The sequence below is a fragment of the Bombus pascuorum genome, chromosome 11 (genome assembly GCF_905332965.1).
Source record: "Bombus pascuorum chromosome 11, iyBomPasc1.1, whole genome shotgun sequence".
Taxonomy (NCBI): domain Eukaryota; kingdom Metazoa; phylum Arthropoda; class Insecta; order Hymenoptera; family Apidae; genus Bombus; species Bombus pascuorum.
In genome coordinates, this window is record NC_083498.1 from 12,338,501 (window position 1) to 12,361,044 (window position 22,544).

General features: G+C 39.1%; 2 protein-coding genes across 5 annotated transcripts in view; one reads left to right on the plus strand and one right to left on the minus strand.

The window, feature by feature from the left end:
• Window positions 1–574: 574 nt before the first annotated feature.
• Window positions 575–22,544, plus strand: part of LOC132912227 (angiotensin-converting enzyme) — a 54,300-nt gene continuing 32,330 nt past the window's right edge. The window contains exons 1-10 of one of the 4 annotated variants that reach the window (XM_060969483.1): window positions 575–619; window positions 9,280–9,516; window positions 11,515–11,673; window positions 12,671–12,767; window positions 14,127–14,270; window positions 14,481–14,672; window positions 15,017–15,114; window positions 15,686–15,855; window positions 16,141–16,265; window positions 17,546–17,888. In XM_060969483.1, coding sequence (XP_060825466.1) covers window positions 9,283–9,516; window positions 11,515–11,673; window positions 12,671–12,767; window positions 14,127–14,270; window positions 14,481–14,672; window positions 15,017–15,114; window positions 15,686–15,855; window positions 16,141–16,265; window positions 17,546–17,888 — 1,562 coding nt within the window. In that variant the 5' untranslated portion in view covers window positions 575–619; window positions 9,280–9,282. Of the gene's footprint in view, window positions 620–7,588; window positions 7,775–8,422; window positions 8,450–9,279; window positions 9,517–11,514; window positions 11,674–12,670; window positions 12,768–14,126; window positions 14,271–14,480; window positions 14,673–15,016; window positions 15,115–15,685; window positions 15,856–16,140; window positions 16,266–17,545; window positions 17,889–22,544 lie in introns of those variants that run through there. The other 3 variants (XM_060969482.1, XM_060969480.1, XM_060969481.1) reach the window with 3 other exon arrangements.
• Window positions 18,221–21,055, minus strand: LOC132911877 (uncharacterized). The gene is made up of 2 exons (XM_060968884.1): window positions 20,773–21,055; window positions 18,221–20,525 (listed from the first exon to the last, which is right to left on the minus strand). The coding sequence occupies exons 1-2, from the start codon at window positions 20,782–20,784 to the stop codon at window positions 19,356–19,358; spliced, it is 1,182 nt and encodes a 393-aa protein (XP_060824867.1). The 5' UTR covers window positions 20,785–21,055; the 3' UTR covers window positions 18,221–19,355.

Genomic DNA, 22,544 nt, shown 5'->3' on the forward strand with positions numbered 1-22,544 from the left:
TCTACGTAGCGCTACACGACCTTTCCAAATTTCAAACACAGCACACGTTACGCAATATTTACATATATCTACACAATGGTTACATCGATCTTTATAAACATCGTACAATAATTCGTAAATTTACTGGCAGCGTTCAGTATCAAAGACACGTTTGTCTAACTCGGATCGAGAGAAAGAAAATGAAGCTATTGACACTGTATATACAATTTCGTGTCTTGCAAAAGGGACATACGAGTCGCTGTGCTAAACTGTATAACATTCTATTTTCGCGACACTAAACTTTTGAAGATATCTAACGTGACCACAAGAAGCTTTCCTTAAAAATGGGAAAGCAAGAAGCCCGAACAATCGGACAACGAAAGAAAAATCGCGGCACGCCTGGAACGAACGAGATCGCGATCCCTCGCAAATTTACACAAATCACGGTCGATGGCACCACCGATGATGCATCTCTGTGATCCACTGGTAATCCAGCCGTGAATCTAGCACATAGGCCTGCAACGATGCAGACTGTCTTTACGAGAAAACCGATTTTTGTGGACATTCGCGGCAGGGACAATCGCAGTGTGTGTGTGATTTTGCTGTGGACACCTGCGATGGGGACAATCACGGTGCCTGTGTAAGTCTTTTATGAATATTAACAATACGCTTTTTTATTTATGAATTATAGAGGTAAAGGTTAGAGGAAACATTAATTCTCTCTACTCGGAAATTTCATAGGGTGGTTTTCGATATGTTCTTATTGATTTCCATGAGTAAGCAGGTTTAATGTTTAATCTACCATTTATTTCGCAAAACGTAAAGCGGGGTGGTTTACGTCTCTGAATATTATGTTCTTCTTCTTTACGACTTGTACAAAGTAAGCTGCCACCTATGTGTCGTTCGGTTTGAGGATCGTTATTCGCCCCGCTGATTAGGTTAACTTCTTTTCGCTCATGTAAAGAGGTTTGCTCGCATGCAGGGATATTGTGGCCGATTTTTAATTGTCAATAATTAAAAAACAAAGCCGCAAGTGCAGTTTTTTTTATTTTTGATTCTCGTCTTATTTCGGCTTCAAGAATCACTCCTTAAATTTTCTGACATCTGTAGCCGAACACTCTCTAGAATATTCGTTAAATTAGTAATAGAAACTTGTTATATTTTTCATTATTTTAATGGTAAGAATATTAAATTTAATAATTCTTCTTTTAAGTTTCTTTTCATTTAATTTAATTTTTTAATAATCCTTAATTCAATAATTTTCCCTCTCCGGTGTCATGTGCAGCTCCAAGTGAAACTTCTTTGTGCAACAGCACGATCTCATGTAACGAATAATAGTCGACCTGTGATCGATAAACGAAGGAACGCATACTTTACAGTTTTTCCAAATTTGACAAAGTTATTTTCCGATGGTAGCCGGTGATTTTTCGTGAAATATTAGAGAACTGTCATGGCTCTAAATTCTAGGGATTTTCAAAAGGATTACAAGCGTACAGAAAGTAACGTAAAACCACTAGATTCAAGATTCTGCGAGGCGTACTCTCGTTTCCTGTTGCAATACGAAGCTTACGAGTTATGGCCTCGTTAATTCTGGAACGATCACAGGACGAAAATTATTCCACCAGCGTCCTTCATGCTCACAATGGCGCTATAGTTACGCATTTAGTTCCATGCGCGGGAAAAAGTGACGACACCTATTGTCATACGATTATTTCATAGTGAATCAAATTAATGGCTATCGTAACGCGGATAAATTGATTATAAGCGTATAATTATAATAATTTGATCATTCTTATATTTTTCTTCCGACTTCATACTTATATTTTTAGTATTATGTTCGTGTTCTTGGTAGCGATTCATTTGTTATGCATACGGTAATGAAATAATTACACACACGCACATTTGCTCCGGGAAAACTGTTTCCATATCATCAACGGAAGAATTTTTAATTACCGCGTAATCAAAAGTCAAGGAATCGGTATCCTTGTAGCAGATGGCTTGAATAATCCACATTCAGAAACACGCTATTCTATTGTGATTTGTACGTCAGAAGTAGTACAACCTACATCGAAAACAATCTCGAATGAAGAAAGAAAAATATATGGACAGGAAGAAGTTCTATAGAATGTAAATAGATTGTCTGATGTAAAGCTACATTGAATTGAATTGAAAAAACACAGCTCTTTCAGTCTTCGGCGACAATGATTTTTTTAAGCAACGTACAAACAATGACACGATAAGAAAAGAGGGCAGTGGTTGATTCAAGAGTTTTCAATGAAATTTCAGCGACTTCCTGCGTCTTCCGCTTTTCTATTTTTTATTAAAGTCGCTTTGTGAGTCAGTTTCTTATGCAACGTTTCACATTCACGATTTCGCACAGAAATCGTAAATGACGCTGCTTCCTCTCTTGTCGATTCTATCGACGATAAATAATTACTCTAATTGCATGTAATATCTTCGTATCATCAGCCTTAGATCAACGATAACAATAATTATGATGCTATTCGTGATTTACATTGTAATTTCATTTTTCTAAATGTATTAAAATTCATTGAAACATGTTAATGTGATTGAAAAATTTGTTCAGGCAAGAGGATGCATAAAACAAAACGATGAATTGAGTAAATTGCGCCGAAAGATTCAGTTTTCATTTTTTGATACTAGTTAAGTTTGAACTGGTAATTGTAATAGCTCTTAATGAACATTGTATCTTTTATATTTACACAACGAGTAATAATTTCTATTATTTAGGTCAGTTAGGCTTTTTCAGTCGTAGATTTATAGCATTTGACGTTGCCTAATCGTCGTAGTTTGGGGGAATTTCCAGTACACGTCTATGTGTGAACGACAATACGCAATCACGTTAATGACTGCGTAATACAGAATTGCGAAGATGTGTCGCGTGTCCTCCATTTCCGGTTCACGCTGTTGATGCTTTTCGTAGCATCGATTGTTCGAGTTGACTCAAAAAAAAGTCGACGTCGTGTAACGATTTTCTTCATTTATAAAATTCACTCTACGATTCCAAAGGTGAAATAAGGTAAAATAAAAGAACAGAGATATCTTTCGATGTTTTTCATCAACGAGACATCAACGAGAATCGAGTCGTTAAATTTTACGATTCAATGAATTTTTATACATACACCTTCTTTTAAAGGGTACTTATAAAAAACTTCGGAAATTATTATTTATCGTTTGAAAATAGATCTTAATAATATATTCACTTACTATAATATATAAATCTCAATCGTCTTGTGTGAAACGAGGACATATTCCAATACCTATGAACAGGACTTTATGTAACAAGATTGATGAATCGATGAAATAACTTCTTTTTTAGGATTAGCTTCTCACCCATGAAAATAGTCCAATTTGTCTCCAATGTAACAAGCGTATCGATGTCACGTTTTAGATTCTTTGCGACAATTTTTACACCTGATTTGCTATTTTTCGATTTTCTTTGCTCGTGAAACGCGTCGTTAACCTTCACCCAGGAGTCTGACGGACCGATCGATGAAAAGAATTCAATCATTTAGCCGATCGACCTTGCCATCGTCGTAGCGTTGTATTTTGAATAATTCTTGAGCGTGCTCGCGTAATACCGGTAACACGTATCACTCTTTTCCCACGTTTCATCGGTTACCTTGTAATAACGCTGACAATCGCCGTTTTCTGTTATATAGCTACAATGAAATTGTCAGTTTGCGCGGAAGATGGACAAAGATTTGCGTTCGTGCGTATATTAGAAAATGTGAACATGATGAATTAAGTTTACATATAGATTTAGTGAAAGTGTACCGAAACGTAACGTGGATGTGAGGAAATATCTTATAGATTTACTTTCTTCGCCAAATTGCTTATGCAATTCCACTCTAGAGGAGTTTCTCTTACTTAATCGCTCGTATGTTTCCTCGACGTATCAAATCACACTTATTGCATTACTCGACAAGCGTAGATAGCATTATATATTATTCAATTCGACAATTATTTCAATCTTTCTTCCCGGCGTCAAATCACATGTTTACTTTGTTATTGTATTTAAATTAGGAACCTTAAGATGTCAATTAATCTCGGGATCTCCTCCTGTTGCATTAAATTACTCCCCATTTGCCTTGCAAATAAACGTGTTTTATCATCTTATGCCATACAACTTCCACGATTAACAAATGAAGAAGTAAACATGCAGTAGTAAAAAAGTGATGAAATAAAAGAAGTTTCATTACATCAGAAATAATTAGAGATCGTTTTCTATATCGCGCATAATATACAAGATCCGGCTGAATAACATGTAAAAGCCATCATTTAAACGTGCCAGTCCGGAATTAGCCATGTTCGAGTATACTTGATACATTTCCAAACTCGATTTTCTCGAAGACTAAGCCGAAAATGAAAAAATGTTATTCCGCTTTTACATATCACTTGGCCTGACCCTGTATATTATACTTATAAAAGTTCTTACGAGCATTTGAATATTCTCGTGTGTCACTGTAAGCATTCGTAGAACATACAGTGTCTTCTTTGACTTGGGAGAGATATAATGAGCGTAAAGACCTATCAGCTACCAACAAAAAGGCTGAAGAAACGCACGGCTGCGCTTCGTAAATGTTTGCGTACTTGAACCTAGAATTGCGGTCAGTACGTGGGATTGGTGCACCCATTATCTCTCGACAGGATTAGCATTGTCAAAGTTGCTCGCTGGAAGAACACGAGGCGCGCTTTTAAAGTAAAAACCACCTGCGCTGTGCTATGCGTTATTGCCTGTGACGTGAGCTAGCTCATGGCATTGAAACCTGAATTCGCGTTCCGTGCGTGCCCTTCTACGCGTTAATTCAATTTCACCGGTGAAGACCCCGGTAATTAACTACGTGCGCGTGATACGTAATCTTGAATTCTAAGAGAGGTAATAACAGATTTTGAAGTATAATCTTTTCCCTAATACAAAGGGTTGATATACTCCTATAAAGCCATAGAATCTATTTTTGAGAATTTTTTAGGAATATTACGCGTCACGATATCGATATAAAATTATCCAGCAGCGCATTTACACACGACTCGTTATGTAGAATAATATGTATACACGAACAACAGAGCTTCGTTACATTGACTTAAGGCCTAACTTACTGAACTATAGAACAAGTCACATATACGACATACCCTTATAATCATAGTACAGTCAGCGAGGAGCGAGTCTGCTTGAAAAACACAAAGCATCGCATAATAAAATTTTGTTCTATAGTTCCAATTTATTTTTCCATTTAACATTACATGCTTGTTGATTGTAACACGATGACTGAAATACCCTATATACAGTTCCATCATCATCGTGAGACTATCCTCGTGATCAGCGGCAGGGTGCGGCTGTTCGACGTTCTCTTGTCGATCGATGAGTTTAGTCGCCGTCAGATCGATGCGTCACGCAGGTGGACGCTTTTTCCTTGATCAATGAAAACAAATGCATAACGATCGCCTTGAACAGTGTACGTAATGAATACTAATCGCCCATTTTCTCCTCATTCTTTCCCACGGTTCGCAGTCTTATCACTCTGCCTGCAAAATTGCAAATCGCAATTGGAATCGGAAGACAGTTAACTGGAGTGAGATAGAGAGTGCTTGTTAGTTGCTAAACTGTGGATCTTTATCCATTCTTGTGCAAATAAAAAAATCGACTAAAACAAAATTGAGTTCTCATATTTTGCTCGTGTGTTTCGTTGGTTTATCCATATACATGTATAGCGTATCCAGGAAAGAACTCTTCTTATGAAATATAGCAAATTTAGGTAAATATTGGCAGGTTACTAATGTATAATGCTAACTCAATTCTTAATGATGTCTGTTATAAGACTGAGGTAACAATTATACAATTGTGTGGATTATTACTGAAGATATAAGGAACTACAATCTTTAATGTTAGTTTTAATTCATAGCTGCGTTATAATCCTTCGACGCTCCGATGAAAAGGCAGAAATGGTAGAAGATCGCGATTAATCGCGAGTCGAAAACCGACTGTCGAACAATGCGTATTAAACGTGCAATTTAAACCCCGTTGTCTTCCCACGGCCGCATAGCGTTATTAAAACTTGCAAAATTATGAATCACGGTTTCAATTAAAGGTTCATGCAGTGGTGACACAATGACGCTTAAGAATTCTCAGGAGGAAGCACAGGTAGTCGAAGCAGGAAACGGCATCGATGAGATTCAGAGATAATTACATAATTAGACACATTAACTGCGATGAATCATCCTGTCCGATCGAGTCATTTTTTAAATTTTCGAGGAATTCCTCGATGTTTCATATATAAATCGTATTATTCTTTCGAACGTCGCAAAACATTCGTTTAATACCCACTTTCGAATATTCTTTAATTTAGGTTCGGACGATAAACCGTATTAGGTTAAACAAGGACTTTTGAGAATTCTATGTTGGATGATTCTTTAAAGGGCCACATAATACATAATTCTTTCCGCTCTGCTAAATGTCATCTAACATCCTACCGTAATCAATCCTCCACAAAGTCTCCATCTGTCTTCCATCCATCTCAATTTTGATCGATTACCGCTAAACTACCTAGTTGAGCCCTTTCGTCATAAATGGATCATCTACAAAAATTAACAGATTTGCAGAAACTCTGGAAGACCTTCGTTCTTTGGAGAAATCGATAAAGTGGTGACGTTTCTCGAGATCAAAATTGTTCTTTGAAACTAACATAAGTAGGTAATTGAAATATTGGTTTGATAGAATTGAAGAATAAATGGAGAACAGTTGCGAGATGCAAAAGAGACGCGTACTCGACTCGAAGACAATGAGGCTCATTGAAAGAGGTCGACGACGTGTACGACAACGAGTGTCAACGTGAGAGCTTCGAACTTTCGTAATCGACCAGCACAGGTTGGCCCTCGATTCCATAACCTTCTCTCTGACCTGTTTTCGTCCGCGAACATTCCTTTATCTCCTTCGAATGTCCTCGTTTAATACGATTAATGCGATTCTTACCTATTTCAATAGAAACATTAACTTTTTCTCTTGATATCGCGATTACGTGGAAAACATGATACCATGAATGAATGTTGATATGAACTGAAAGTAACAGTAATTTTGTAGATGAGGTAAGAATGTTTTCACAGAACCGTCGTGTCATATAGAGCAAAAAACACAGTAAAAACTGGATTGTTTGACGTTGAGATTACAGCGATCAATAATCTAGTACCACAAAAAGTCACTTAGTCGTTGTTACAAATAGAAATAGGATTTACCATAAACATAAAGTTACGTAATATATCCAACCATATTTACATAATACCTTGAATACTCATATAGCTTTAAAGCCAGATTTTTGCAAAGTTTATACAGACAGTCTTCTTTATTCTTTAATAAAAACGACATCGCACATTATCAATCACATTTACGAGTTTAGCCAATTTCTCAGAGGTTAAGTCTTTTTCTTTCATCTCCTTAGCATGTCCCTTCCTCTCTCGAATCCTCCCACGCTTATTCACGATTCGAGACGTTGTCGATGCGACGACGACACCATGGTGTACATGCGGATCCCCACTTCTCGCTACGGATGACCTCCCTATGGTCGCGTTCGAACTGCTTCGCAGGGATAAATGTACACTTGGCGTCGACTACGAAGCTTTTAGCGACGCCAGAACGAAACGGCCGCTCGTCAACAATCGTCGTCGCGTCTCATCGTGCATCTTCCAAGACCGCGAGATTCATATGCCTGCTGCTCGATCCAAGATCGAACAGCGTCTCAACGGAGGAGCGACGCTCCATCATCGGGGGATGAAAGGTCTCGTAAGTCTCTCCTTCTTTGAGGTGCGCTACGACTTCGCTTGACGATTCACTCGCGAGAGAAGGGACTGCAGAATGTTCGGACGATGAAGAAGGAAAAAGGGTGAAAGTGCGCAACGTGAATGGGATAAAAATTTAGAAGGATCAATGTATGAATCGGCGAATCTGTTAATTGGAGAGTTTCACGAGTTCATTGTTGTCGAAAAAGTGCGCGGAATTAAAAATGATGGTTCGAAAGGTTGATCGATCGGATCGCAAGAATTGCTAAATTGAAGTTCCTTTCATTTAGATCGATAAACCCCTCGAGCTTTTTTTTAATTTGGTGATAGAATTGTGTGAATCTTGGAACGCGCACGTACATATTTAAAAGGTTTGATCCAAGAATACTTCTCATGCAAGATATTGGAAGAATATTTCCCGTTTCAAGAGGATAATGGAAATTTCCAAGCCTTTATTTTTACAATAACAGTAGTGCATAAATATTAGATACTAAATGAATGAGATGGAGGATGCTATATAAAAAATCCAATCCGTGACTTAGATATAGCAAGTTTCTCACGTGTTGGTTAATAGCGCCGCGTGATCGTGCTCGAATATCGAACGTTCAAGGTGGCAGGATCGGCATGCGATCATAGATGACCCACTACTCTGCATGAATAGCCTTTCATGCTAAAGGAAGTAGGTAACGCGAAGACATAACACGTGACCGTGAAGTCAAGAAATGAATTACACGTAAACGTCCTAGTTGTAATACAGCTCGCGGTATGATTTACGAAAACAATGTGCCATCTACCACGAACCAATGGCTCTCATTAAATTAATCAACGTAGTCGTTATCTCAAATCATGCTAACAATAGGTTTCATTTAAATTCTCTGTCGTCATTCGTGTAATTTAAAACAATTTTCCAGAAAAAATAGAAGAATTTTTCCAACATTGATTATTCGAATTTAGCATAGAACTAGGTAGCAATTGAATTTCACGAAATCTCGCGGAATTTCTCGAAATTCACCAAAGCTCCTCCAAGGTTCGCTATTCTCAATATTTCACCCAAAAGAGAACGAACAGATGTGCGACATAGAAAGGAATTCTTCATCTCTTTTATCGATTCTATTTATTAATAGCAATATGGTTTCAGTCGATGCCATAAGTATCTACTATCGACGCAATAGTGATTGACAGCAGTACATTATAAGCAGTTTCTGGCTAATAATGTTTTTAGTTGTATCTTATTAATCGAGTAGAAACCTCGAACAAGGATCTGTAGCATATTTTGGTAAAAGTTGAATTAACCGTGAAGTATGGTTCTACAGTTGCCATCGGTCGTTTTAGTACACACAGATTGAAGATATTTCGTCGTTTATTATTAGATATTTGACACGTTAGGTGTTTGTAGCTTATGGGACAGTATAAACTACTTAAAAACCGTTTTTTTTTTCTCAAAATGTGGTAAATACGCTTTAGACCCTTGCTTGTCATTTCCATTCAATTATTACAATTTTCTTCCAGATAATGCGCGCTTGGATTGTCTTTGGTTTACTCTCCCTGGTCTCCGGCCAGCTAGATCTACCCTCTCTGAACGACGATTCTCGAAACAATCTCGGGAGAGGTATTCCACCTACCGATGCACAGCTACAAGATATTTTAGCCAGACTAGATTTCCTTGGTACCGAAAGATGTAACGCCAATGTGGCGGCGCAGTGGGCCTACGAAACCGACGTGAACGAGTACACGCAACTGCAGGCGGTAAATACGAATTATCCACCAGCATGTATAATTTAAATAACAATTTCTATGAATTCGTGGCCGAAATACCCGCATACGATAAAGACTTTTGGGCCTCGTGAAAGTATCGTTCAAAAGAGTTAGTTTCACCTTAGCGTTCAACATTTTCATTCTTCGTTAATGTCACCAACCTACGGCCATGAATTCTGTTCGAGTTAATGCAACCGACCTTGAATTTCAACCGGACTAATGACCAGTCTCCCCACGAGCCTACGACTTAATTAAAGTAACGCTCAAATCAAACAAGCCAACTAACTTTAGAACTTCAAGTTTACACGTTCCATGACTAGTATGCTATTCCGAGATTAATCCAAGCCTAATAGCGTATAGATAAACAAAATGTCCTAGGAGAAAATCGAATATCTTTATTTTTTATCTTCGATAAAATATTTAGAGTAAAAAAAAAAAAAAAAATAAATGAGGTACGCTACAACTCTCGGTCCACTCATTTTCTATTTACTTCAAAAAATAGATTCTACCTATTTGAAATAGTGTAATAATTTTTCTATTTTTTATGCAATACTTGTCCTTTGCTTGAGATAAAAAGACGCTAAAACAGATGCTTTCATAATCCTGGATATGTGATATTCTACACTAGACAACCGTTTGACGTTACTCGATGGCACTGAGACCTCGACCTGCTCTATGATTCGGCTCGTGAGACCGTGGAACGTCATCGTGGCTGTCAGGACGCGGAGAATCGCGATTTCGCGTGTACGCGGGGATTTCCTCGACGGTGGCCGGCCTTTATTGTCCGCTGAGGGGCCGAACACCTCCGCGGGAAACGTTCCCAGTCGTTGCCATTGTGCCATCGGTGTGTCCTGAATGATTTCGCAACGGAACATCAGTCCAAACGAACTTAGAACGGAAATCTTCAGCCTTCAACGCGAAATCCGCTAGACATTCGCGTGATGCTAATGATAATCGTCGGCTATCCTTGCCTCGTTTCTTCATATTATTTTTTGTTATTCTTGGAAGCTTAGGAAAACCCGTGTATCGTCAGTATGCGACCTACTGTGAAACACGTGCATGGGATTCTTCGACGTTGCTTAATACTGATATGCCTCTCATTAGACTGGGAATTTTAATACATTTGTATGAAATTTAAGCGTACAAAGATGCACAGAGCGCGTGTAATGTGAATGAATTTACAAAATATTCAAAGTGACGCTTCCGTTATAATTAGGCCGTATATCGTATAATAAATTTATGCAAATTAAATTCTTACGAACATAACTAAAAAACTGAAACTACAGCAGCGATTTATTTCATCTATCAAGCATTACAACGAGCATTGTCCTTTGGATATTTTATATATTCAAAAACTAGCATAATTTTGTCACGCCATAATTTTATATTGCGTAATTAATTTTTGAAATAGAATTATCCTATGTTCGGTGAAAACAGGTGACTGTTACCAACACGGTAAAAAATATTTAGTTGAAAAATAAGTATCAATTTTATTTGGCATAGAGCATAAATGTTAATTGAACGTTCTAGAAAAACTCGTTTAAGAATTTTCTTCGTTTCTGCCGTTCGTTATCGATACATCTAAAGTGAAAAGGAAACGGAGCACTCTTCTACTTTTACTTTTATTTAGAGTTCCTCTACGCTTTACGCTATCTGAACGACTCCCAGTGACCCATAAAGAAACTCGTATACACTTTCTCGAGCATTTTCCTTTCCTCCAGCGCCTTCGTCTATCTCTGATCCCAGGAAGAGTAAAGATAGCAACGTTTATCTCTAACGGTAAACCTGGCGTTGGTTGATTTGCACATCGAACCAGTTTCGCTCGGACGATCACCTTCGTACCGATTACTACCTTGCTCTTCGACACAAGTCTTGTATATTCTAACACAAATTGCGCCTGTCGTCCAATAAATAAATATATTAAAAGATTAATGATATTAAAACATTCATTTTAACGATGTTTACTAAAATAGAAATATTTCTTTGCAGCTGGAAGCTCAGAGAATATATGCAGACTTTCAAAATCAAGCCTGGTTCCTGATTTCGAAGATCGATAAGGATAACATTAGGGATCCTGTAGTCAGAAGACGTCTCAGATATTTGTCTGTGGTTGGACCATCGGCGCTTCCACCGGATCAATTGGACAGAGTAAATAATTACTTAATATATACTACTAATCCCATCAAGGTCCAATTTTTGTTTAGCGTAATAATTGTTTAGCGTATGGTTTTGTAAATTGAAAAATTTATTTTGTAAAAAAGATACAATGCACAAAAGTTTGAGGCTAGTTTCACCGTAAACAAATTATACTTATTATTTATATAGTTTGCGTTAAACTTACACAACTTATTTGTACAATAACACACTGAAATATAACGTTTCATATACGCGATATCACGCGTGAAAGAATTAGCTGGATTGTGTTACTCGACGTAACTTCATTTTATTAACTAGTTTCCCATACAAGAAACATTAATAATACGCAAGCAAAAAATGAAACAGTTGCTCCCTCGTAATCGATTCAATTTACGCTAAAGGAAGGCGTTCAATTATCCTGCAAGAAAGGAAACCCAAAGCAATAAACGAAAAGCAACCAAATCTATTCTATCACGCACTTCCTTTCGTCGCATAACAGACTCGGTCAAAGAAATAGGAAGTATCTGTCCATAATAGATTATATTTTCTAAAAATAAATGATTACGGAAACAAGACGGAACGAAAAATAAGCTACAGGACGTTCTATCCATCGAGACACAGGAAATAACGTCTCCTCCATTTTTTTTTCTCGCTTCTTAACGACGTGACCAATAAAGTTTCCTCTCTATTACTTTTCTCTCTGCTCTTATTCCTCTCTTCTTTTTAGTGAATTACGACCTTTTTGTTTCCTCCATTTCGTACCGAGAATTTTGAAAAATTCTCTGTTACTTCCGATGACTCGAAACAGCTTCCATCAGTACATTTTTTGATTATCATTTTTAGTCGATAGAATAAATCAAAGTTTAGTCTTCCTTGTATTTTAAACAAAAGATCGAATAAATCGAAACGTTTTTTTTTTATTATATATTAAAATCTTTTGCTGATAATTCGCGATAGTTAAGCTTCCACATGGAGCTCTTCTCATGCCTATTGTTCCCTTTTCTTTCAGTACAATAGCGTGATCAACGATATGCTGGCGGTGTATAACGATGCTAGCATTTGCGCGTACAACGATCCCTTCCGGTGCGGGCTGCGACTGTATCCAGGTAATGAATAACGTCTGAGAACTCGAGAGTCGTCCGAATCGGGGAAAATAGATGGCGATACGATTTTCACGGCTTGCAGCCAGCGAAATTGCCACGGCATGCGTAAGCGACCACTGTTACGCGCAAGAAAGTGCCTCTCTAATCGCAAAACGGCTAAACGATGAATATTTCAACATACTACATCGAGGCGGCATCACAAAGAGATTCGCAGAGGGTTTCATGAAAATTCATCGCGATTTAATTTGCAATTTTTTCTCTGCACGATACTCTTCTTTAATTTTCTTTGTTCTTCTTGGTTGAATTATTCATGTGAAGCTTTTCTAGAAATTTTCCTTTTCAGCGAGTAATTTTTTTTATAGAAAATGTTTATATTGTTTGGCAAATCGTTTCTCTTCTTAAAGGATTAATAGATTAATTCACATCGGAGATCTCACACAGAATCTACAGATATTCTACAGATCTTCATACAGCGATGCACTTTAATTTTCTTTTTTCTTATCGAATTACTTACGTTCTTCCTTTAAATTTTCCCTTTTTCTGGCGGAAGCCATTTTCATGCAGCTGTCGTATCGACGGAAAGAGCAATTTCCTATAGAATATGCCAATGGTGTTTGAAAGGTCTCTCAAAGGATTAATAAATTAATTTATATCTGGGATCTTGTAGAAACCATTTTCTCTCGCGTTACATGATTAAGAAATATTTTTTTCAAGCGTCTAGTTATACTAAATGACGCCTCGTAAACCGCACAAGGCAATCAACGCCCAAAGAGCAATGTATTTAGAAACACGGAAGTTTACGATCCTCCTTGCGATTCTACTTGCTTCACGGTTCATTTACTCGATCAGGATTCAGTCTGTAACAACGAGCGTACGCGTAACACGCGGAAAGAGAAAAATGCGTAATAGTTCTTAAGTCTCCAACGATTTCATCGGCAAGCGCTCTGTCGTTCAGCCAATCGTTTTAGAGAACTTCCCCATAGTTTTAGAAAATCGTTGCTCGTGTAAAATTGCTGTTTAATGACGAATACGTAACACGATCCCATTAAAAGGGAACTGCAAGCTTACGAATAAGACCGCGAAGCTGGATCTCGTTTGTCATTTACATTAAAATTATGCAGATTAGCTCCACGTATCTCACATTTCTTCAACCATTGCGGCAATCAGCTCTGCATGGAGCTTAGATCACACGTGTTGCAACAAACCATCAGAATCGAATCTGTCGCACGATCATCGTGAAAGCTACTCGAAGTGAAAATCGTAATCGAACAGAGAGACGCTTCTATAAATAGACGGTTTACTTATTCATCGTCGCGGATGAAGATGCTTGGCCGTTTATTCCGAAATAACGTTGTTTCGCAGATATATCGCAGATCATGGCGAAAAGCCGCAATTGGGACGAGTTGCAGTATGTCTGGGCAGAATGGAGAAGACGAAGCGGGATGAGGATCAAGGACCTCTATCAACAACTCGTCGTGTTAAACAACGAAGCTGCTAGATTGAATAGTATGTTCGAAAATAAACTTTTAACTCTTTCAAAGTTGAATTTTCTAGCTTGTAAGGAAAATTGTTTCTCTTTTTTTAAGCGTAGTAGAATACATTTTTTCGGCTGGCTTTTGCACTAAAATTTAGAATTAAGGATAAGAAAGAAGGCAAAGAATTAAGGATATCCGGCTGAAATAATCGGAAACTATAAAAGAATGTATCGCTGTGTAGATTTCACTGATGCAGCCGAATATTGGATGTTCCCCTATGAATCTCCAAACCTACAACAAGACATCGATGAAGTATGGGAAATGATACGTCCTCTTTACGAAGAATTACACGCGTACGTTCGAAGAAAATTGAGGGAACTGTATGGACCTGAAAAGATCGGCACTCATGCTCCTCTTCCAGCTCATATTCTTGGTACTAACATGGTTTTTAATACATTCAAGATTGATGTATTTTGACAACGTTGTTCCTAATTAAGTTAGCTTTTGTAGTTATGGCTTGCATGGTGACAAATTCACGACCCTGGTCGTGAAATATTCTCTTTTACCGAATTCTTAAATCAATAATATTTTTGTATAATTAATTTCTCAAACTAAACTGATTTCTTTCGTTGAAGAAACGTCCGTTTGTAAGCGATAACTATTAACGATACAAATATCTACCAACGTTTGAGTTATTGATATCTTAAATGAGTTAATACTATTACAAAACTCCGCATAAGGTGTGCAAGTATTTTAAAATATAACGAAAATCAACAGGTAATATTTGGGCACAATCATGGACCAACATCATCGATATCACGATACCGTATCCAGGGAAAAGTTATCTGGACGTGACACAGGAAATGCAGGCCCAGGTAAAAGTTATACATTACGTAATTCTTATCAGAAGAATTAAGTTGGACAAGCTAATGAATTCAGTCCAGACCGACCATTGTTTCCTAGTAGAATCGAAAGTAACCTGTTACGATTCGAAAGCGACGGTGAAGTAAGTGAAGATTCGAGAAATGCAATGTTTCGCTCACCTATTTCCATTGGAATTCTTTGTTCCTTTTTCTCTGCTCTCTTCATTATTCGTTACGTAATGCATAAAACTTTGAAACCTTCAGTCATTGATCACGCACGAAAAATATTGAATTTGCCCTCTTACAAATAATACCACAAGATTCAATTTTTTAAATTTCACGACCGATTCTTGTTTATGCTTCGAATATTCGATTACAATCGTTCTTACGATTTCTTGCGTTTATCCATTTTCAATTATGCCGAAAGACTTTCTACACTGCGTGTTTACATGAATTTATGTTTTACCGTGAGATAAGGCTCCGTAGGAACACGTTCATTGAAATTAATTACTTGTAATTAGCTCTCGTATCATGTTTTGATTAGTCGAAATTGAGATTGAAATTGTTTTGGCAATTGATTTAGGGTTACACGCCTATCGAGATGTTCAGGATCGCGGAGGAATTTTATCTGTCCCTCAACCTGAGCGCCATGCCTCCTGAATTCTGGGCCGGTAGCATAATCGCGGACCCTGGAAATCGACCTTTAATTTGCCAGGCTTCTGCTTGGGACTTTTGCAATCGTTTAGATTACAGGTAACTTAGTCGAGTTTTATGCTCATAAAAAGACTACGAATATTTATATATGTGAACATTTATATTTTGCAGATAATCAATAATTAGATAAAGTTTTCTTTAAAAACGACTAAAACATTAAAACTTAGATGAGAGAATATTTTATTTTTTAGAGAATTCTATTTTAATTATTTTTACATTTATGCGCATCATTGTATATGTTTGCGTGTTTACGCTTGTTATAAAATAAATATCCGCAATCTAATTATAAAAAACAGATTAGCTAATTAATTTCATTTTTTTCAGAATCAAGATGTGTACTAAGGTTACCATGAAGGATCTGATCACGGTACATCACGAAATGGCTCACATTCAATACTTCTTACGTTACAGCGGATTGGCTCGAGAATTCAGAGACGGCGCCAATCCAGGTAACGTAGACGTTTCCTTTCAAACTTGCAAATCAGTTATTTTCTATGTTGCGAAGTAAAATCAACGTTTTTAAAAAATCCACCACGAACTACCAAAAGAAGGTAATCAAACGTACAGACTTACTTTCCTTCCTTTCGCAAAGATCTTTCAAACGATCGAATATCGACCACCCGGAAATCTTGCGTCATTAAATGAAATACAAGCGTTTCGATGTTCTGAAAACGGAACAAACGAGGAATACACACGATAGCGAAGCCTATAAAAACGAACGGTAGGTTCATGAACGAGAAACGACGGAACGACACGCGATAGCACGATGGACATAAGTCGATGTCGTTACATAAGTCTGGGTCGCTCCTCGACTTCCGGTAGGCGGTCCACTCGGAACTTTTACGGCTAATAGCGCGAAAGCGAGAGCGAGAACGATACGGTCGAGGCGGATTCGCGCGAGTACCGGCCCGGTGTGTCCGAATGGATGTGCGAGTACTCTCTAATCCGTACGCCAGATCGTTAAAATATTTTTATTATGGTATAATCGCGCTTTCACCGTTCCGCCAGTCGGTCGTTCGCCTAACCGTCGACTAGATACTATGAAAATAAATCTTGAACGATGCCTGTGACCTTGCGGAGTCGCTTTATGGGGCCTGGAAAGTCGGTTGGAATAACCGGACTATGTTAAGTGGATAGATATTATGGGAAATTTGACGGTCACGGGCAATTCCTGAAATAGATTTAGGATAAAGTAAAATAGGGTATTTCCAGTCGACCAGATATTTGAGTCGAGTCAAAGAATTTTTCCAGTAACTTTGTAATTCACCAAACTCGGTTATGAGACACTCTTAATCGATCTACATTTGAAAATAGATTATTCGACTCGTTAGTAGCAGCGTGATGAATAGTAGTACATTGACAGCTCGATAACCATCATTTTCTATGACTATATAATATCTTGTACTGATAAAATGGAAACAACTTTGTTCAATGTTAATACTTTGAGACGTAATGTTAAGCTTAGACGACTCAAATAATCCTATCTCTGTAATTTAATGAGAAAATTACTAATGATCGACTGGAAAGCCAGATAAAATCCTGCTCACGGGATAAAATTGTTATTGAGCTGTAAGAAAGTTACGATTCAATAAGAACAATCTCTCGTCGTTCATGGTTGAGGAGTGAAAGAGACTGAAAGATACTTACTGGTTGACAATTTGTCTGTCTAATGCACCTGTCGCTTTCCCTCATGGTTATCGCTAGAAGCAAAACGTGCTTGTTTATACAGGATTCCACGAAACAGTGGGTGAAGCCGTTGCCCTCAGCGTCGCCACTCCTCGTCATCTACAAACCCTTGGTTTAGGTACCAAGTTTATCGATGAACCTACAGCGGATATTAATTACCTGTTCTCTTTGGCGATGGACAAATTGGTGATATTGCCATTCAGCATCGCGATGGAGAGATGGCGGTGGGACATCTTCCGTGGTTACATCACTAGGGAAGACTACAATTGTCATTGGCATCGATTGATGGAACAATACGCTGGAATCAAGCCTCCTGTTTTGAGAACCGAGGATGACTTCGATCCTGGCGCCAAATATCACATTCCTGCGAACATCCCTTATATTCGGTAAGTTTTTCACTTTTGAGGTTCTAAGATCGAGTTACTTGAGACCCACCGAGTTTAAAGCGACAATACATACCATGTATTGACAAGGTATCAGATAATATAATATTAATTTCTTTTAGTTTCTTCATTAGAAGTATCACTTTTAAACTTCGTTATCTGATTTTTTATTGTTAGAGGGAGATACGAATATCGTGGAATTTTATCACATTTTATTCGAAATCAACGAAATATACAGATATATCGATAATAGTATCAATGTATCAGTGATTTCTTCGGATGGCTCCCGATAAACCCAATCACCGAACTCCATGATCCATACCTCATACTAAGAGTCAAATATCTCAAACGTAATAATATTTATCAACGAAACGCGCAAGTACATCGACACCAATTAGATTTCTCCTTTTATGAAAACCATAAGGAGCGATTTCACTTCTGATCATTCTTAATTCGTTGCCAACTGCGTTTCGTCTCGTAGTATCATCGATACATTGGGAGAAAGAGGCTTTCTCCGTGTTAACGATCCTCTGCAAAGAAGCACGTGGTTTTGTTTAAACAGTTATTGACATTTTTCGGCTCTTCCATCGGCGTCGTTACGTATGCATGTTCGATGAAAGTTTCTCTTTCTTCGACCACGGCCAGCTTAATTGTTGGCCAGTTTTTTGTTGCGTTAATCATCAGATCGCTTCCGTGTTAACGCATTCGCGAGCAATCGTTCTTGCCCACCGACCGGTTACTTTCCAACTTTTCCAGGAACCGTTTGTTACGGACGTAACGTTGCGTTACCGCGCATCGCGAAAGTCGATTCAATGATGCTATCGCATTTTCCGAGTTGGACGTTCTCCTTAAGAAGGAAAAGGCAGTTACGAAACCGCCGAATAAAAATGTAATTAACGGCCTTGATTCAATTCGGAATTAATTTTTGGCGAATGTTTGAGAAATTTTGAAACGAATTCTCATAGAATACTTTCATGGTATTTTGGAGGTTTGGTTAGGAGACGAAGCAACCAATAGAAAGAAATTCGATTTTTGTTCTTTGGTTTTATTAGAAAGAAGCGAAAGACATGGTATATGGGCGTCCGACGAGCTGAGCTCAATCAATCACTCTGCCGACGGACGCCGCGTGAATCTTTATACAATACATCGTACATGTACAATATGTGTATTCTTAGGTACTCAGGTATCAAAGGATATCAAAACACTAGGATCTAAATAGAATGAATCACCGGCTGAAGAACGCTTTCTCGCAAAAACTAGCGTCCACTTCGCAACTCATTCTTTCTATAAATCGTTCTTCAACCCAGCGAAATGATTTTTTGAGAAATAATTAAAATAAATATACCCTCGTCGCGTCGAAAAATGAATTCTAAGGAATTTCCGAAAAGGGAAAATCAAGGCGACGCGACAATTTGGGCGGTCGAGCCGATATTACCAGGTGTCAATGGCGACCTTTCCATCTTAATTCTTCTAATGCCCTCCATAACTAGACTCGTAGCCACCACCAGATTCGTAACCTCCGGATTCGTAACCTCCGGATTCGTAACCTCCAGACTCGTAACCTCCTCCGTGACCGTGCACCGACACAGGTACAGGTACCTTAACTGGATAGGGCACAGGCTTGGCGACAGGCACTGGTACTGGCTTCGTAACTTGAACTGCTACTGGTCGTTCGACTGGTACTTTAACCGCGTAGGGTACAGGCTTTTCAACAGGAACCGGTACATGTTTCTCCACTGGGTATGGCGCTGGTATGGGTACCTTAACTTCGACAGGTACTGGCTTTTCTACGGGAACTCCGACTGGTCTCTCTACGGGTACCTTGACTGGATAAGGTACAGTCTTTTCGACAGGCACTGGTACCGGCTTCTCGACCGGAACTGGGTACGGTTTCGAGATGTGAACGGGATAAGGTCGGTCAATAGGCACGTTCACAGGGTACGGTACAGGTTTGTCGACAGGGAATGGCTGGGGAACGTGTTCCACGACTTTCACGGGGTATGGTACAGGCTTCTCGACGGGGTACGGCTGTGGTACAGGTACCTTCACGGGGTAAGGTACATTCTTCTCCACTGGATACGGTTGTGGCACGTAAACTTTGTACGGTACTGGCCTTTCCACGGGTACTTGGACAGGGTACGGTATCTTCTTCTCCACGGGATAGGGTTGTGGAATATGAACCGGTACTTTGACCAGAACCTTTACTGGTACCGGGATCTTCTTTTCCACTGGGTACGGTTGTGGCACGGGGACCTTGACTGGGTACGGTATTTCTTTCTCTACCGGATAGTGAACCTTCTTCTCGACCGGATAGGGTATCTTCACGCTCTTTACGATCGTGACTTCCTTTACTTTGCCACCTTCGTCGTAGCCACCGCCATATCCTCCGCCAGAACCACCGCTATAACCACCGCCATAGCCACCACCATAGTCACCTCCTTCGTATCCACCGCCGTGGCCTCCCGACAGAGCGATCTCGTGTCCTCCGCCGTAGTCACCGCCTTCGATGCCTCCCTCGAGATGACTGAGTCCTCGTTTCTCTTGCTTCTTTTCTACGTTAGATTCTTGGGCTGCCACGTTCTTCGTGGTTTCCTTCTCGCACGTCGCTGTGGCCAGTAGGCCAAACAATATCGTAGGAATCTGAAATAAAGTAGTCACTCCTATCCTATCTCTTTCATAAATTTTGTGTTCGAAACAGTTTGAAACTTTGTCATATCGTATAAATAGTATCGTCTAGAAGAATTAAAAAATTTCAAAGTTCTGCGCCTTTAAAAGATTCTACTCGAGTATTTTATTCGAAGTTGTTCGCTTTTAAAGGACTCTATCTTATAATTCTGTTCAATGTAGATTGTCTGGTTCTCGAGGATAGTTGATTGTCGGTACTCACCAAAATTTTCATGTCTTACAGGCACTCCGATATCTGGGCGAAGTCCAGACTTTACTGGATACTTCCCCCCAAGATGCCACCGACTTTATAGTCCGCTTTCCCCCGACCATGGATCGATCGCGAGCCCCCCTGTTCGCGCTACGTTCGCGGAAAAGTGAAACACACGCGTGCGAGCGAGCGACCGGCTGCTTGTTCGACGCGCGCGACGTTATAGCATTTTTTCAAATCTCGACCGGCCGCAACTTTGCTTCCATAACCCGTTACACTGGCGTAGCTACGATCACGGATTCTCTTCCAGGGTGAAAGGAAACGCTCACTGCGCGGAAGACGTACGAGTGTTTATCAAGTTCCCCTCCTGCCTCGATTCGCGCCCCTATCTCTAAATCGATCGATTACATCGAAACGATACCGAGTTTAGCGTAGATCGCAACTGTACTTGCTTCATACACAGACTATAATAGAGAACCAACAAGAGGAAAATACGTGAAACCAGTGGTGCAAATATGGTGAAGATTATAGGAACGATCGACGATGCATTAGGGTGGAATACGATAACTAACTGACATATTTGCTGAATTTTATCGTACAAGGAGAATGTTCACGGTAGACCGATCAGAATCCTAAATGCAGTTTGCCTAACAGTTCTCTTACATTTCCTTGTTTTTCCTTGGTTTTCATCACTTCCATTAAGACGAACCCGCAGCAGGTGATTCAACTTATCTTTTTACGAAAATTTTCAACGATTGTCGAGTACTACTTGTCGTTAGTTTTGACCAGAATGCCGGTACCTGAGAATTTCACAGTTAAATCTAGAAATTAGATATTTGACGATTGTCATCGCGCAATTATCAAAATTGGAGCTTTAAGTTATTGTTGACAACTTTTGCTGTAATAATCGCGTTAACCATGCGATTCAAAAAGTTCGCCTATTCTGAAAGATCTTGTTATTTTACGCCAGTGGACTGGCGAATTCGTATTTAGTCCAATGCTCCTCTCTTTCCCCTTCTCTCCGTCGTTCTTCAAAGTTTCTCGCCAAGGCGATTGCCCCCTCTGTTTCCGGTCCCCGTAAGAGGACGCGCGACATTTCCATCACCTGTAGATCCTCTGGTCTGCGGCGAAATCCTCTTTCGTAGAACGAAGAGAGCGTGAGGAAGGAAGAAGGTTCGCGGTGGGAGAATTAACAAAAAAATGAAAAGCGACGGTGGAGGGAGCACCGAACATACGGAACGTATGACGGGTGGGATCCACAGGTATACGTACGGCTCGTGTCGGTAGCGGATAAAGCTACGTTCGACTCGAGAGATCGATCGTGTAGATCCTGAGCTCGCTGCAACGCGATCGCGTCGATAAACGATAATCCCGTTACGCTTGGAGAGAGTAAGACGAGAGCGTCTTACCGAATTCTATTCGTTTCCGTAACGTATACTACCGAACATGTCGTACGTTATAATATAATATTATACGTTCTCGTCCATAATTCGTTGGTCATTTGGTAAACGTAAATTGAAAATGTATACGCTGTACGGTTACGAAATGGAGGAAGTCAAACTACACGTTTTGTATTTGCTGCATGTTAGACCGTAAATCCTAAAACTGGAGGTAACGACTGGAATAGTTAGATGGAAAACTTTGCGCGCCGTTGCTTTTTAATCGCCAGTTTACATAGTAATTATGCGATCTTAAAAGTAAAATAGCATGAGGGAGAAGTAATAAATACCAAGGAATAAATACGGTGATATCATTGATAGATTAGATGAAACATTTGCTGATTT